The sequence below is a fragment of the Hemitrygon akajei genome, chromosome 14 (assembly GCF_048418815.1).
Source record: "Hemitrygon akajei chromosome 14, sHemAka1.3, whole genome shotgun sequence".
NCBI lineage: Eukaryota > Metazoa > Chordata > Chondrichthyes > Myliobatiformes > Dasyatidae > Hemitrygon > Hemitrygon akajei.
In genome coordinates, this window is record NC_133137.1 from 78,846,793 (window position 1) to 78,864,131 (window position 17,339).

The 17,339-nt window shown below is 35.4% G+C and overlaps 1 protein-coding gene across 1 annotated transcript in view; it reads right to left on the bottom strand.

Moving 5' to 3' along the window:
• Nucleotides 1-375: 375 nt before the first annotated feature.
• Nucleotides 376-17,339, bottom strand: part of sephs1 (selenophosphate synthetase 1) — a 69,803-nt gene continuing 52,839 nt past the window's right edge. The window contains exons 6-9 of the mRNA XM_073066414.1: nt 7,976-8,066; nt 5,171-5,270; nt 3,535-3,747; nt 376-1,856 (exon numbers count right to left, since the gene is read on the bottom strand). Of these exons, the coding sequence (XP_072922515.1) occupies nt 1,642-1,856; nt 3,535-3,747; nt 5,171-5,270; nt 7,976-8,066 (619 nt within the window). The 3' untranslated portion in view covers nt 376-1,641. The remainder of the gene's footprint in view (nt 1,857-3,534; nt 3,748-5,170; nt 5,271-7,975; nt 8,067-17,339) is intronic.

The following is a 17,339-nucleotide window of genomic DNA, read 5'->3' on the forward strand; positions in this document are numbered from 1 at the left end:
AATAAACTTATTGTTATAAACCTACCTTTCAGTTGATTATGAAGGAAAACTATTGTGGAAAGCTCCAGTGCACCAAGCATATCAATACCCTACTATTTGAAGAGAACTATTTAACAAACATTAAAAAATTCAACTCTTCAGAGGCCCAAATTCTAAAATATAGAAGTACAAATACAGTCAAGACATGTACTTCACAACAGAATTTAGCACATACTAGGGCAAATAATTGATTATGCCCAACAACCGGCAAATGTAATTATATTTATAAACCACCAAAGCTACAGCATTATTACGAAATGCCTGGGAGAAACTTATTCATAGTAATAATGCAGGATGAGAAGGGTAAAGGAAACAGAAATAAGATCAACAGCAATCTTAGCAAATTTCGAATTTAATGAACTGGGTTATTGTGCTGTGAGAAACCTTTATAGGGAAAGATGAGGGGCAGGGACAGAGGAAGAGAATGCACTGGGGAAGCAGGGGAAAAAAAGGCCCCCAAGTAACAAAATCTCAATCTTCATACACTTTAACATATTATACAGAGACAAAGGTATGTACTCAAAAATAACATACATGGAGTTGGGTAGGGAGAAAGGAAAAACTTTAAATATTCATTAGAGTATGCAAATTCAAGATATGACATCAGCAATATTATTTAGATTTAACAGAATAGCAGGGAATCAATAGAGCATAATTAAAAAAATAAAAACTAAGTTGTTTTATGCTAAAGATTAGTTGCATTTATAGAAAAGCAGATGCAGATATCATTTTACAAAATATAAAATGTATTAAACACTAATAACCACAGCACATAGTCAACATAATTGATTACTTTTAAAAAAAAGTCATAGTGTAGTTCAATCTGAGCTTCAATCTTAGAGTACTTTACAGTAGCTCTCTTTTGGTCTGCGACATTTCCTGCATGATAAAACAGTGAACCACAGTGTAGACTAGCACATACATCTGTGTCTGCTACAAAAGAACAAATAGAAAACATACCATGATAACATCATTATTTAAGATTTGCCTAATTGGACAGAAGTACTTCTCCTTCAAGTGAAGTGCTGGCCATGCGAATATAGCACAGAGGACCTACTTGTGTTTTGTTTTTATACAGAGAGAGCAACTGAGTGAAGTCAACACTAACATTACATCTTAACTGTGTGAATAAACATTACAAATCAAAGACCAAATGAAATCATGCAAACTGCTGCATTCCACTATCCGGTGCAACAACTGCAATCTGCAACTTTCTCTGAAAAGCTTTCAAGGCAACAGACTTGCAGGCACACAGTTTTTGTAATATATTGACCAGACAAATGAAATGGTGCTGCACTGCTGTTGGTAAGGTGTGCTCTATGTGAAGCACGTTAAGGAGAGCCTATGTGGCACAGACAGTAAGTGTCTATAGATTCAAAATGAATCAACAGTATTGGATAATAAATTCTCAACTTAGAAGCTGCCTTAGTATTAGGTGCATCTTCAGTTAATGTAACAGAAAAACAAGGCAATGGATTTATTTGATATCCACGCAACGTCTGCCAGAAGGCCAACACTCGGCAGACAAGTTAAATTTACAAAGTTGCTTGGGATGGCATCAGAATTGCAATAAACGTCATGTGTCTGGGTGCTTGGTTTTCTTTAAGACGTGGCACCAGGAGTTGGATTAACATTTTGTGTTGCAACCGTTGGAGCGACTTCAATGATCCGTGGTTTATCTATGATCCTGGCAGTGCGATTGCCCTTCTCCACTATTCCAATAATCCAAGCCTGGTAGCCTTCACCATATTTTGGCGATTTTATTTCTGCACAAAACCGAGCTGCTTGTTCTCGTGGAAGACAAATCAAAAGGCCACCTGCAAAGGAGCATGTTACAGGAGTCAAGTGTCTTATTTGACTTTCACAAGACGGTAACAGATCACCAAGTTTCAAGAAAAGAAAATCACTGATAGAGGAACAGCAAGGTAGTGTTCATGGTCTATTCAGAAATCTGATGACCAAGGGGAAGAAGCTGTTCCTGATGCATTGAATGTGAGCCTTCAGGTTCCTGTACTTCTACACTAATGGCAGTAATGAGAAGAGGGCATGTCTCTGGATGGTGAGGGTCCTTAATGATGGATGCCCCCTTCTTGAGGCACAAACCAAATATGTGGTCTTCTCCCTGCTCCCCCACTACTTAATTATCGAATATCTGCCAGCTGCAACATTGTGTTTTCCTTCATTTTCTCCCATTCAATGGCCACTTCCTCTAATACATGATGGCTGGCATACTGCATTCGTCTACACTGCACTAATTGGATAGGATCAGGTTTTACAGATTTTCTTTCTCTCCCCCCTCCCCCCCCAATTACTTCACACCTGTTCTGATTCCCCACATTGTTCTTAAGATGATCAAGCTCTGCGGCAAACTATCCAGATCTTACTTATATTCCATAAAAGCAATCCAATTAGCCTTCCGGCTCATGATTCTCAGCGACCTATCTGCAGATAGCCCTGCTGTTCACAAACTCCTGCATTCAATATTCATACCTCTACTCTACTGCAATTGGACATTGGTGTTCAGAGCTGACTTCCATTCTGTGTTTACTGTTATTATTTCTAATAGTATTGTATCTTTGAAACACTAGCTGTGTAAATATATTGAAGCTCTAAAACGTTTCGAAGTTGTGGCATGTTTATCATTTAGAAAATTTGTATTTTATCAATTAACATAATCACATTATTTAAATTATATTAATAGATTACAATTTTTTTAGTTGCTGTTTGCGCGATTTTTCTTTGCATGTGAGAGGGCAGCGTTTGATTATTTTCTTTGAACAGGTTCCATGGTTTTCTTTGTTTCATGGCTGTATGTGGGGAAGACGAATCTCAGGGTTGTATACTGAATACACATATTAACAGTAAAAGCACTTGGATAATTTCAATTATATTAGCACAATTTCAAAATTATATTAACATACTGCATAAAATGAAAATTCTAGCTACATGGCAATAAAGGCTATGTGCACGGGAGCATTTCAGTTACTGAGGCTGCCGCGCTCCTACACATCTTAAAGGAAACAGAGCCTTTTGGTGAAATTATTATTTATAATTGTTACTTAATTGTGGCTGTCTACTCAAGTAGGTAGGTGCTTTTGAAAGAAAGAAATTAACTTTATTTGTCACATTAACATTCAAACATCAAAATATACAGTAAAATGGGTCATTTGTGTCAATGAGCAACACAATCCGAGTATTGTGCTGGGGGTAGCCCACAATTGTCAACATGCTTCCAGTGCCAACATTACATGCCCACAACTTAGTAACAGTAACCCATACATCTTGGGAATGTGAGAGGAAACCCAAGCACCAGGAGGAAATCCATGCCATTGCAAGGACAGCATACAAACTCCTAAGAGTGATGGAATTGAACCAGGATCACTGGCACTGTGAAGTGTTTCACAAACCACTATGCTACCATGCCGACCCTGTAGTTTAAGGATATAACAGCAGTTAAAATAAATTACTAATTTATAAAATATCAATGAAATCTACCTGACGTTTCAGGGCAAGTGCCATGCATCAATCCAAACATGTTTCCACAAGCTTTGCTTACAGCTGCCATTTTAGCAAGTACAGGGAGGTTATGGATGACAAATGACACCTCATTTCGCTGCTGTTTTGCCAGGTTCTGTGCATGCCCGAGAATCCCAAAGCCTGTGATATCCGTTGCTGCATGTGCATTGAAGGTGTGCATAAGGCCTGCAGCTGCAAATAAAACAAAATTGTCAAAACTTTGGCTGTATTTATAGACATATGCCATAAGCAACTTAGAGACAAGTTGCTGACTGTACACTATGTCCAACTTTAATGAACACTGGAGCAAATAATCAAAACTTGATCAATAAACTACTGGAGGAACTCAGGTCACTTGATGCAGGGTCCCGATCAGAACCAGTGGCTCCACGAATGCTGATTTCCTCCAACAGTTTGTATATTACTCCAGATTTCTGCATCTGAATCCAGTAAATCAAATTTGATATTAGATGCAATTACTATTTTAAAAAACAGACTGAAGGTTCCTTTAGCACAAAGTAACTTCAAATTCATGTCATAAGCTCCATTCCATAACCAAGTAACGGGGGAACACTTGTGTAACTGCTATCCCAACATTTAAGTCTATTTATTAAATATCTCATTATTTAAAAATAGTTAATTTCAGAAAGTACCTGCTGCTGTAGTAAACTGGAAATTTAATTTCAACAACAGGGCTCACAAAATGTTTACTTCATTATGAGGTAGAGCAAATAATATATTTGACTCTTTTAAAATAAAAGCCCTTTTAGTAAACAAGTACAAAAATTGCAGAATAAGCCATGTAGTTCTGCTATTTACTATCATGGACGACATAATATTTGGTCTCAACCTCACTTTCCATTCACATCCCTATGTCTGCCAATTCACACTGTATTTCAAAGATTTACAACCTTTTGAAAATGTTCCTGCACATATTAAGCTAAATTTCCAACCACCTTATCTAGAAGTTGTATGCCCAAGGACTAAGACATGTCAATCCTCATCATAATATCCAACACTGTCATGCCCCTCCAGAACCACAAGTTCCAGAAAAATCAGCTCATTTTTCTAAAGTCCATTATGCCCCAACTTTTAAGTTTATCAAGGACTGCTTCTTAGAGAGCTCAGAAGATAAATGCAACACTGACAAGGAAAATGGAAGTTTGATTGCAGGTCCTTGCCAATTAAGAAAACTTCAACCAAAATGGAGCTGCCTTCAATTTCCCTAAAGACCCCTTCTAATCAACAGTCAAAGGAAAATTGTGGGGAAGTTACTCACATCTTGCAGAAAAATTATAGGTCTTAGTGCTAAAGCCCATCTTTAAAATACCAGAGCGTGAACATTCAAAAACAGAAAACACTGGAAATGCATAGCAGGCAGTGAAAGAGTTACATTTTCAGATCAGTAATTTTTAAATGTTCACAAAACTAATGAAAAAACATAGTTAAGCGAAGTTATCCTTGAAGTGGAAAAGCCATTTGGAGAGCACCAGCACAGATTCCTTTTGATGTTGTAGAGGCCTTCACCCATTCTCAAAGTTACATTTGTTTTGAAAAAGAGAATTGAGATAGCCAGAAAAGAGTATCAAAAATAGAGCAATGATTCAGTTCATACCGGTTCTGTTCAACCGTGCCATATTCATCATTGCTTCTTGGTAAGCTAATTCCACATCTTCTTGTGTGACAACAAGTTTAATCTTATTCCATTTTTCTGGCTGTTGGTAAAATATGAGACATCTATCATAAGTAACATGAAAAATAATTCCTGTTCACTAGGATTAATTTTACAAATATTTTATTCTTTGCACAATGTTGCATACAGAAATGTGTAGAGAATGAAATGAGGTAGAAACCAATCCTGAATTCATTAGTTTACTGCAGGCAATCAAAATTCCAAAGATAAATTTATAAAATAACCATTTAATTTGTAACCATTTAACTATCAAAATTCTATGATAGTTTAAAGTTCAAAGTAAAATTTATTATTAGAGTACATACATTCTACCACATAGAACCCTGAGATTCTTTGCCTGCAGGCATACTTAGCAAATCTATAGAATGGTAACTGTAAACAGGATCTGTAAACATTAGGAACTGTAAACAGTAAACAAACTATGCAAATGCAGATAATAAATAAATAACAAGCATCAAATAAGAGTCCTTAAATGAGCAGCTATCACCTTTTGTTCAAGAGCCTGATGGTTCTTGAACTTGGTGGCAAGAGTCCTGAGGCACTTGTACCTTCTACCTAATGGCAGCAGCAACAAAAGAGCATGGCCTGGGTGGCCAGATGCTGCTTTTCTATGGTAATGTTTCATGTAGATGTGCTCAATGGTTCGGAGTGTTTTACTTGTGATACACTCGGCCAAATCCACTAGCTTTTGTAGGATTTTCTGCTCAAAGGCATTGGTGTTCCCATACCAGACTGTAATGCAGCCAGTAAGCACACATCTATAGATGCTTGCCAAGGTTTTTGATGACATGTTGAATCTCAGCAGACTCCTGAGGAAGTAGGTGTTGTTGTGCTTTCTTTGCAATTTATACAACGAGTCTGAGACAGGTCCTCTGAGATAGTGATGCTCAGGAATTTAAAGTTACTGACCCTCTCCACCTCTGATCCTCCAATGATTTCTGGCTCATATGCCTCTGGTTTCCCTCTCCTGAAGTCTACTATCAGTTCCTTGATATTGAGTGAGGTTGTTGTTGTAAAGCAATTCAACCAAATTTTCAATTTCCCTCCTGTATGCTGATTCATCACCTTTGATACAGCCCACAGTGTCATCAGCAAACTTGTATATGGTGTTGGAGCTGTACTTAGCCACACAGTCATGCGTGTAAAGCGAGTAGAGCAGGGGCTAAGAACACATCCCTGAAGTGCTCCTGTGTTGATGGAGATTGTGGAGGAGATGTTTTTGCCAATCCAAACTGGCTGGGGTCTACAAATCAGCAAACCTAGGATCCAAATTGCACAAGTGGGTATTGAGGCCCAGGAATTAAACAGTGATGTGCAAGTATTCATAAGTAATACTATTGAAATGGAAATTAAAATTAAGGATCTTGCTGTAAAATGATACAACTAATAAATTTTCACTTGAATAATACAAAAAGGAAGAAATACTTTAATTCAAACAGTTTAAAGTTGAGTTCAGACATATAGCAGTGGTCATCCTGTACTCACAAATATTATTCATCAAGTCAACATACATACAGCAGTTTATTACACTGAAGCCCAAGTCTAAATGGATCATTATTCTCAGAATGAAAAACAAATTGCTGAAAGCCACACTTGAAATTTAAACATTAAATGCAACACTAGCAAAAACACTCTTCAAAATGAATAAATGGTTGAACATTGGTAAGAAAGATAAATAACATGCTTGTGGTTTTTGAGGAAGATGGAACTGCTTCAGAGGGACATGGATAGGCTGTAAATAGACAAGTGAATAACACACAATATGTTGTGGAAAAACGAGAGGTTATCTATTTTGATTGAAAACAGAAACAGATTTTTTTAAATGACAAGAAAAGGTATTGATGCTCAGAGCTAACTAGGAATCTTGTATGCAAATTACTGAATTTTAATATAGGAGGCACGGTAGTGTGGCAGGTGGCATAACACTATTACAATGCCAGCAACCAGGTTCAATTCATTGCTGTTAGTAGGGAGTCTGTAAATTCTCCCTATGATCACACAGATTTCCTCCATCCAAGTGCTCTGGTTTCCTTCCACATTCCAAAGACGTACGGGTTAGTAGATTAATTGAGCTCATGGGAGTAATTGGGCAGTGAGGCTCATTGGGCTAGGAGAGCCTGGTGTCATGCTGCAAGTCTAAATTATGTGCAAGTCCCTTATGTGGAAGGCCATTATTTCAAGAGCATTTGAGTTCAACAATGAAGAGGTCTTATACTAATTATACTGGGCCCCAGTGAGATGCACCCGGAATATTGTAAGGAAGTCAGGTATCCCTACACAAGGAATGCAACTCAAGATGTCGCTGAGTACGATTAAGATCTGACATGCATTTACATAAGGGAATTGAGCATTATGGACTTGGTTCTGGAGAGACCACAGAGATAAAACAAATACCAGATGTGATCTTATCAAAGGACGATAAGCAATGGTCAACCACTGCTTCTATTCGTCAAACTCTTAAAAAGATGACCGTAACCTTTTTGATCTGTGCATATTCTTGAGGATCATGGCTTTTGCTTATATTCCAGCCTCTTGTCTACAACACTAATAAGAAATAGAATACAGTTAATAGCTCAACCTTAAGTTCAAGGAAGGTGGCAACCAGTAGTTTGAACTGCCAATTTTCTTTGAAAAGCAGGCAAGAATGGGCTTAAAAGCAACTATATCAGTTTATCACACAACATAAAAAGCAAAACAATGTTCTGCTATAGAAGCTCAGTTACTTACTATATCAAGCCACTGATGTACAGCCACTGCTACTTGAGTCCCAAGTGGTTTTGTTAGTACCAATACATCGCCTGGTACTGCATTGTCTGGCCTGCAAAATATTCAAAAACAGATTTAGTGTATCCACAGTGATGAACTCACCACCCCGTACATCAACAGTTAAGGCATATGCACACATAAGACCATCAATCCGGTAAACTAATACAAATAGTTCCATGCAGACCTGGCAGATTTCTGAAGGAATGTGATCCTGAACAGATTACATATATGTATGTGTAAGATTAGCACTTCTCTGGAAGAGATGTGTTGAAAACTAAGCCACAACAATTCTGCAATTGTTCTCAATTGAGCCAGATAGGGTTTTACAATAACCCAGTAGTTCTGTGGTTTTCAGAAAGGGTTTTTAAAAAAAAATTCCATATTAACTGAGTTTAAATCCCAGTTTCCATAGTATTTGAACTCTCACCTCTGGATTATTAGGTCAGTCTAACTAGTCAGGTAATTTAATCACACCACCAGCACAATAATGCCAAATGTCAAAGCAAGAGTGACATTTATTTCTCCTGCAAACTAGAAATAATGCATTTGAAAACAAAATAACCCCAAAGAGTTAGGATGCAATTCACAGTAAAAAGAAAAATCCTCAACAGAACATTTTCATCATGTTTCTCCTCACTACTTCCACTGGTCTTAGCTACAAATCCTTTCATTCTATACCCAGTTGGCCATTATTTGTTCACAAACCTTGATATTTTGGCACTGGGTAGACAGCAGCCAAGTACAGTATAATTTTCAGGAGACATCACATGGCTGTGCTTCCATCATCACCCATCAGCCAGTTTTCTTAATCTTGGACTCAACATCATAAGCACTGCCGTGGTTGAGGTCAATTACTTGAGCATGTGCCAACTAAAATTTAGGACTGTCTTGATCCACATGGCTAAAATTTTATGACACACCAACAATTCATACACCTGCTGTACCTAAAGTGGCCACTGAATGTATGTTCATGGTCTTATGCTGCTGTAGCCCATTCACTTCAAGGTTTGACATGTTGCATTCAGAGATGCTTTTCTGAACACTACTGTTGCAACATGTGATTTGAGTTACTGACACCTTCCTGTCAGCTTGAAATAGCGTGGCCATTCCCCTCTGACCCCTTACTAATGAGGCGTTTTTGGCCACAGAACTGGATTTTTTGCACCATTCCCTGTAAGCTCGAGAGACTGTTGTGCATGAAAATCCCAGGAGATCAGCAGTTCCTGAGATACTCAAACCACCCTGTCTGATACCAACAATCATTACACAAAGTCACTTAGATTACATTTCTTCCCCATTCTGATACTTAGTCTGAACAACTGAACATGCATGCTTTTATGGATCAAGTTGCTGCCACATGATCCGCTGATTAGATATTTGCATTAATAAGCAGATATAGGGGGGACGTCATGTGATGACATAGGATCGAGACGCTGGAACCCAGCTCTCCCGTAAAAAAATCAGTAAATTAATGTTTAAGTGAAGAAAAGTTAGTCAATACTTTCTAAAAGTTACTTATAAACTACTCCGGATTGTTTCAAGTTATGCCTCACAAACAGAAGATGAAGAAAACTACTACCGTGAAGACAACACAAGTTGGAACAGAATCAAGGCCCACTTCTGCCAAAGAACCGCGGGCTCAGGTACATTTTACCTCCGGTGATATAGAACAGGAAACTGCGGCAACATCGACCATTTCTAAAGAAAAAGACCAACGAGAACTGCGCAAACGAGAGCAACCTGAACTACAAATCCCAGTTACGATTGAAACCGAAAGTGAAAGTGAATCTGAGGTAGATTCAGATTCTCTGGAAAAATCAGATGAAGATGGAGGTAAAAGTTTTTCTGGAAATATAGAAAAGAATTTGATGCAAACAATGCATAAATTAGAAAAATTAAACGCGTTAAAGTAATAAAAAAATGATAAATATGGAGATTATGTTTGATAAAATGACAAAAAGACAGGAAAAAATGGAAAAGAGAATTATAGATTTGGAAACTACAATGGAAGACATGGTTGAAAGAATGAATAAAATGGAAGATGATATTACTGCCTGGACATCAGAAAGAAAACAATTGGAAAAAATTGATAAGCTTGAAAATTTTAGTAGATGAAACAATATTAAAATTGTTGGACTTAAAGATATAGAAGGAAAAGATCCAATAAATCTTTTTCAAAAGTGGATCCCTGAAAAATTGGAAATGGAAGGAGAAACTCTAATTGAAATTGAAAGGGCTCATAGAGCCTTAAGGTCAAGACCTCAAGCTGATCAAAATCCACGATCAATTTTGATAAAATGCTTAAGATACCAAGATAAAGAAAAGATCCTGAAGGCGGCTGCCCAATGTGCCAAAAAGAGAAACGGGCCATTGATGATAGCAGGGAAGGCAGTTCTTTTCTATCCTGATACAAGTTATAACCTTTTGAAGAGATAGAAGGAATTTAACCCAGCGAAAAAAAGCTTTATGGGAAAAGGGTTATAAATTTATAATGCGTCACCCAGCAACACTGATAATCTTTTTGGAGGATGGAAAAAGAAGATTTTTTTTAACCGATTATCGAGAAGCGGAGGAGTTTGTACAAAAATTCCCAACTATTCACTAATTACACATAGAGATTTCCAAGCGTAATGGATTAAAGATGAAGACAGAGACAGTGAATGGAAGTGATGGGCATTTAAGGATGATACAGGGAAGAAAAGCAAAATTTCAGAAATACTAATTGAGAATAGTATTTTTTTCTTCTTATATATATACTTTTTTTATGTTGCAGGGGGGCTGGGGAGCTTTGGATCGATTACTGCGGGATTCACGTGTGTAATCATGGCGATTGCCATGACCCGTACAACAGAGGGGGGTAATGTGTCTTTTTTTCACAACATTAGTAGGGGGGTATTTTGTTTTTTTCTTTATACTCTATTTTTCTTCTATCTTTCTGCCTGGATGATCGGTGAGGACACACATAGCAACATGGAGAATTTTAAAAAGATTTCCCAAGATACCACAAAAGTTGAAAGATTAGGTATTATTATAGATTGGAGTAACATAATTAAAAATAATGACTAATTTACTGAATTTTTAAAGTTTTAATGTTAATGGGCTTAATGGACCGGTGAAAAGAAAAAGAATCTTAACATACAGTAAAAAAAAATGAAAATAGATATAGCTTTTTTACAAGAAACACATTTAACAGAGATAGAACATCAGAAATTAAAAAGAGACTGGGTTGGAAATGTTATTGCAGCTTCATTTAATTCAAAGGCGAGAAGAGTTGCAATTTTGGTTAATAAAAATTTACCAATTAAAATACAAAACATATTAATTGATTCGGCGGGGAGATATGTAATTATACATTGTCAAATTTTTTCAGAACTATGACTCTTATGAATATTTATGCACCAAATGAAAATGATGTAAAATTTATACAAGAGGTCTTTTTGAATTTGGCTAACGCACATGACAAAATATTAATAGGTGGAGATTTTAACTTTTGTCTAGATCCAGTTTTAGATAGATCAACAAAGGTTGTCACAAAATCAAAAGTAGCAAAATTAACTCTATCATTGACGAAAGACTTAAATGTGATTGATATATGGAGAAGAATCCAAAAGAAAGATTATTCATTTTATTCAAATAGACATAAAACATATTCAAGGATAGATTTTTTCCTATTACCAACGAATATTCAAGATAGAGTGAAAAATATGGAATATAAAGCGAGAATATTGTCAGATCATTCTCCTTTGATAATGTCAATGATAATGATAGATAAAGAGGAATCAATTTATAGATGGAGATTTAATTCAATATTACTAAAACGTCAAGATTTTTGTGATTTTATGAAAAAGCAGATTCAGTTCTTTTTAGATACAAATTCACATTCAGTTGATGATAAATTTATATTGTGGGAAGCAATGAAGGCATATTTGACAGGTCAGATAATAAGTTATACTTCTAAAATTAAGGAGGAATATATGACAGAAATAGATCAATTGGAAAAAGAGATTACAAAATTAGAAAAAGAATCTCAAAGATATATGACAGAAGAAAAACGAAGACAACTTATTAATAAGTTACAATATAATACACTTCAGACATATCGAACAGAAAAAGCAATTATGAGAACTAAACAGAGATATTATGAACTAGATGAAAGATCACATAAGGTCCTTGCATGGCAGTTAAAAACAGACCAAACTTCTAAAACGATAAATGCAATTCGAACAAGAGTAAATAAAATTACTTATAAACCTTTAGAAATTAATGAAACTTAAATTTTTATTCTGAATTGTATAAATCAGAATCACAAAATGATAATGTCAAGATAGAAAGGTTTTTATCACAAATAACTCTTCCAAAATTAAATATGGAAGAACAGAAGGGATTAGATATGCCTTTTACATTAAAAGAGGTCAAAGAAGCTCTAGGATCATTTCACAGTAATAAATCTCCAGGAGAAGATGGTTTTCCACCTGAATTTTATAAAAAGTTTAAAGATTTATTAATTCCTCCTTTTATGGAGTTAATACATCAAGCTGAAAGAACACATAAACTTCCAGCATCTTTTTCAACAGCTATTTTAATAGTATTGCCAAAAAAAGATAGAGATCTTTTAAAGCCAACATCATATAGACCTATTTGTTAAACACTGATTATAAAATAGCAAAAATCTTATCTAACAGATTATCTAAATACTTACCAAAATTAATACATATGGATCAAACAGGATTTATTAAAAATAGACAATCGGCAGATAATGTAACTCGGTTATTTAGTATAATTCATTTGGCTCAAAAGAGGGAGGAAATGAGTGTGGCAGTTGCTTTAGATGCAGAAAAAGCATTTGATAGATTGGAATGGGATTTTTTATTTAAGGTATTGGAAAAATATTGATTAGGAGTATCTTTTATAAAATGGATTAAAACCTTAAATACTAATCCCAAAGCTAAAGTAGTGACAAATGGTCAAATTTCAACACCATTTCAGTTAACAAGGTCAACTAGGCAAGGTTGTCCATTATCACCTGCTTTATTTGTGTTGGCGATAGAACCATTAGCTGAATTAATTAGAATGGACCCAGATATTAAGGGTTTCAGAGTTAATCAGGAAGAATACAAGATTAACTTATTTGCTGATGATGTTCTGCTTTATTTAACAAACCCATTGCACTATATTATCCTATAGATTAGAAGAATATGGGAAAATATCAGGTTATAAAATAAATTGGGATAAAAGTGAAATTTTACCTCTTACTAAAGGAGATTATAGTCAATGTTGATTAATAACTCAATTTAGATGGCCGGCAAATGGTATAAAATATTTAGGTATAAGAGTTGATAATGATATAAAGAACTTATATAAATTAAATTACTTACCATTATTGAAAAAAATTCAAGAAGATCTTGATAAATGGATGATATTACCAATAACATTAGTAGGTAGAGTAAATACCGTAAAAATGAATATATTCCCTAGACTACAATACTTATTTCAATCACTACCAATACAACTACCCCAGAAGTTTTTTCAAGAGTTAAATAAATATGTGAGGAAGTTTCTTTGGAAAGGTAAGATGTCAAGAATATCGTTGGAAAAATTGACATGGAAATTTGATCTAGGAGGGTTACAACTTCCAAATTTTAAGAATTATTATAAAGCAAATCAACTTAGATTTATTGCATCTTTTTTTGAGAAAGATAGACTGGCATGGATTAGAATAGAACTAGATAAAATAGGAGAAAATGCACCAGAAGATTTTATATATAAATGGGAATCTAAATGGATACAGGAAAAGAAAGAATCTCCTATATTAAAACATTTGATTGACTTATGGAATAAGATAAATGTTGATGATGAGACAAAGAAATCTTTATTAGCAAAGAGATCTTTAATTCAAAATAGACTTATTCCTTTTACAATGGATAATCAACTTTTATATAATTGGTTTCAATAAGGGATTAGATATATAGGAGATTGTTTTGAAGGAGGTATATTAATGTCATTTGATCAATTAAAGAATAAAGTATCAAACAACACTCTTTTTTGTTACTTCCAATTAAGGACTTATTTAAGAGAAAAATTAGGTCAAACAATGTTATTGCCGAAATCTAATGAAATAGAAACTTTAATTCAAAAAGGAAAAACTAAAAAATTTATTTCTTGTATGTATAGCTTGATTCAAAAACAGGCAATTAAACAAGGAGTCCATAAGTCAAGACAAAAATGGGAAAGTGACTTGAATATTAAAATTGAAGAAACAAATTGGTCAAGACTATGTCTTGATAGTATGACAAATACAATAAATGTCCGGTTAAGATTAGTGCAATATAATTTTTTACATCAATTATATATTACACCACAAAAAATAAATAAATTAAATCCAAATTTATCTGATCAGTGTTTCCGATGTAACCAAGAAATCGGTACTTTTTTACATTCTACTTGGTCTTGTTCTAAAATTCAACCTTTTTGGACAAATTTAATAAGAGTTTTATTGGAACAAATTATTGGAACACAACTTCCACATAATCCAATATTATTTTTATTAAGCGATATTGAATCGAAACCCAAATTGAATAAATATCAGAAAGAATTCATAAAAATTGCACTGGCAGTAGCCAAAAAGGCTATTGCAGTTACTTGGAAATCGGATGCATACTTAAGTATAGATCGTTGGAAGAATGAAATTTCCAGCTGTATTCCACTTGGAAAAAAATTACTTATAATTTAAAGAGATAAATATGAAACATTTTTTGAAAATTTGGCGCCCTTATTTACAAAAGACAGGATTAAATATATAGGTGCTCCGAAGATAAAATAATTGGTTATTTGGGGAAATAAATAAATATATATACTAAAGTTATTACGAACTCCATGGAGCATGTGGGGATCTTCCGATATCCAGACACTCTTTCTTTCTTTCTTTTTTTCTCTATAGGGATGTTAAGGGGGGAAGGATATATATATTTTTTTCTTTCTGTAATCATTTGAAAACTCAATAAAAAAAGTTTTTAAAAAAATAAGCAGATATATAAGTTGCCACTGAGTGCATTTTTAAAACACTACTAAAATTATACAATCAGTGAAACAGGTTAAATATTAAAGCAGCAGAGGACAATATAAACCTTTGGTGCTCCAAAATTCTCCATTCAAAATGACAGGGTGCAAGTCATTGCCTATAATTCTTTACACGTAAGGCTATATAATATTTCTTGTGCTGAAGAGGGACCAGATGTTTGCTAAAAGAGAAATACAAAAGTCATCTTGTTATTTGTGAAACAATTTCTCACAGCTTGCTAACTTTTCAAAATGAAAAGTCTTCTAAAGTTTAAAAACATAAATGGCAATTACTGGCACTTGTTGCCTATCTAATGCTTGTGTCATATATGATGTTAAAATTCAAAATCTCTACCACATAATAAGCATATACAAAATTCTGCAATGTTTTTAGGTAAAAATATAAATACTCTACCCTTAGAGTATCCCATTCACCAACCTAAACATATACTCTGTGCTTGGTGCATCATAACTGCAGTGTTGTAACCTCCAAAACACACTAACAATTTTTCAATATACCACATATCATACTACCCCTCCACTTGGAGAGAGAAAAAAACAGGTGAATGGAAAGGTAACCATGTGTATAGACCCCTTTCAAATCAACACCCAGGGTAATAAATACAAGAGATTCTGCAGTTGCCGGAAATCCAAAACAACACACACAAAATGATGGAGCAACTCAATAGCTCTTGCAGCATCTATGGAAATGAAAAAACAGTTGCCATTTCAGGCCAAGACCTGATCTCAGCTGAAACATCAATGCTTTATTCTATTCCATAGATTCTACCTGACCTGATGAGTTCCTCCAGCATTTTATGCTTGTTACCCTGAATAATTAAAAAATATTTTGATTTAACACCAGGTCATAAACCTCTATTTTTGTTAGGTGTGGTCAGGAAGGTTTCTTGACACAGTGTGTAGATAAACCTAGAAGGAGAGGCTGTTCTTGATCTGGCATTGGGAAATTAACCTGGTCAGGTGTCAGATCTCTCAGTGGGATATATTCCAATGAGACAGGGAAAGGATAGTAAGGTATAGGAACCGTGGTGTATAAAAGCTGTTGAAGATCTAGTTAAGAAGAGGAGCTTACGAAAGGTTCAAAACACCAGGTGATGATAAGAGATCTAATAGATTATAAGGCTAGCAGGAAGGAGCTTAAGAATGAAATTAGGAGAGCCAGAAGGGGCCATGAGAAGGCCCTGGCAGACAGGATTAAGGAAAATTGCAAGCATTCTACAAGTATGTGAAAAGCAAGAGGAGATCTGAGAGAACAGGACCAATCAAGTGTGACAGTGGAAAAGTGTGTATGGAACTGGAGGAGATATCAGAGGTACTTAATAAATACTTTCCTTCAGTATTCACTACGGAAAAGTATCTTGGCGATTGTAGGGATGACTTGCAGTGGACTGAAAAGCTTGAGCATGTAGATATTAAGAAAGAGGATGTGCTGGAGCTTTTGGAAAGCATCAAGTTGGATAAGTCACCAAGACCAAATGAGATGTACTCCAGGCGACTGTGGGAGGTAAGGGAGGAGATTGCTGAGCCTCTGGCGATGATCTTAGCATCATCAATGAGGACAGGAGAGGTTCCGGAGGATTGGAGGGTTGTGGATGTTGTTCCCTTATTCAAGAAAGGGAGTTGAGATAGCCCAGGAAGTTATAGACCAGTGAATCTTACTTTAGTGGTTGTTAGGTTGATGGAGAAGATCCTGAAAGGCAGGATTTATGAACATTTAGAGAGGCATAATATGATTAGAAATAGTCAGCATTGCATTGTTAAAGGCAAGTCATGCCTTACAAGCCTGATTGAATTTTTTGAGGATGTGACTAAACACATTGATGAAGGTAGAGCAGTAGATGTAGTGTATATGGATTTCAGCAAGGCATTTGATAAGGTATCCCATGCAAAGCTTATTGAGAAAGTAAGGAAGCATGGAATCCAAGGGGGGAGCTAAGATGGTAGTGCAACATTGATACGCAGCAGCCTCTCCGGACTCTGGATTGGGGATTACCAAACATTATGTGGTTTTTCTTGTGTGATCTGTTTTGTCGTGTGCTTTTTTGTGATATCATTCCGGAGAACGTTGTCTCATTTTTTAAACTGCATTGCATTTGTGGTTTCTAAATGACAATAAACTGAACCTGAATCTGATTTCTTTGTGGATCCAGAATTGGCTTGCCCACAGAAGACAAAGAGTGGTTGTAGACGGTGAGTATACAAAGAGTGGCCTTTTTTCTTTGGAGCAAGAGAGGATGAGAGGTGACCT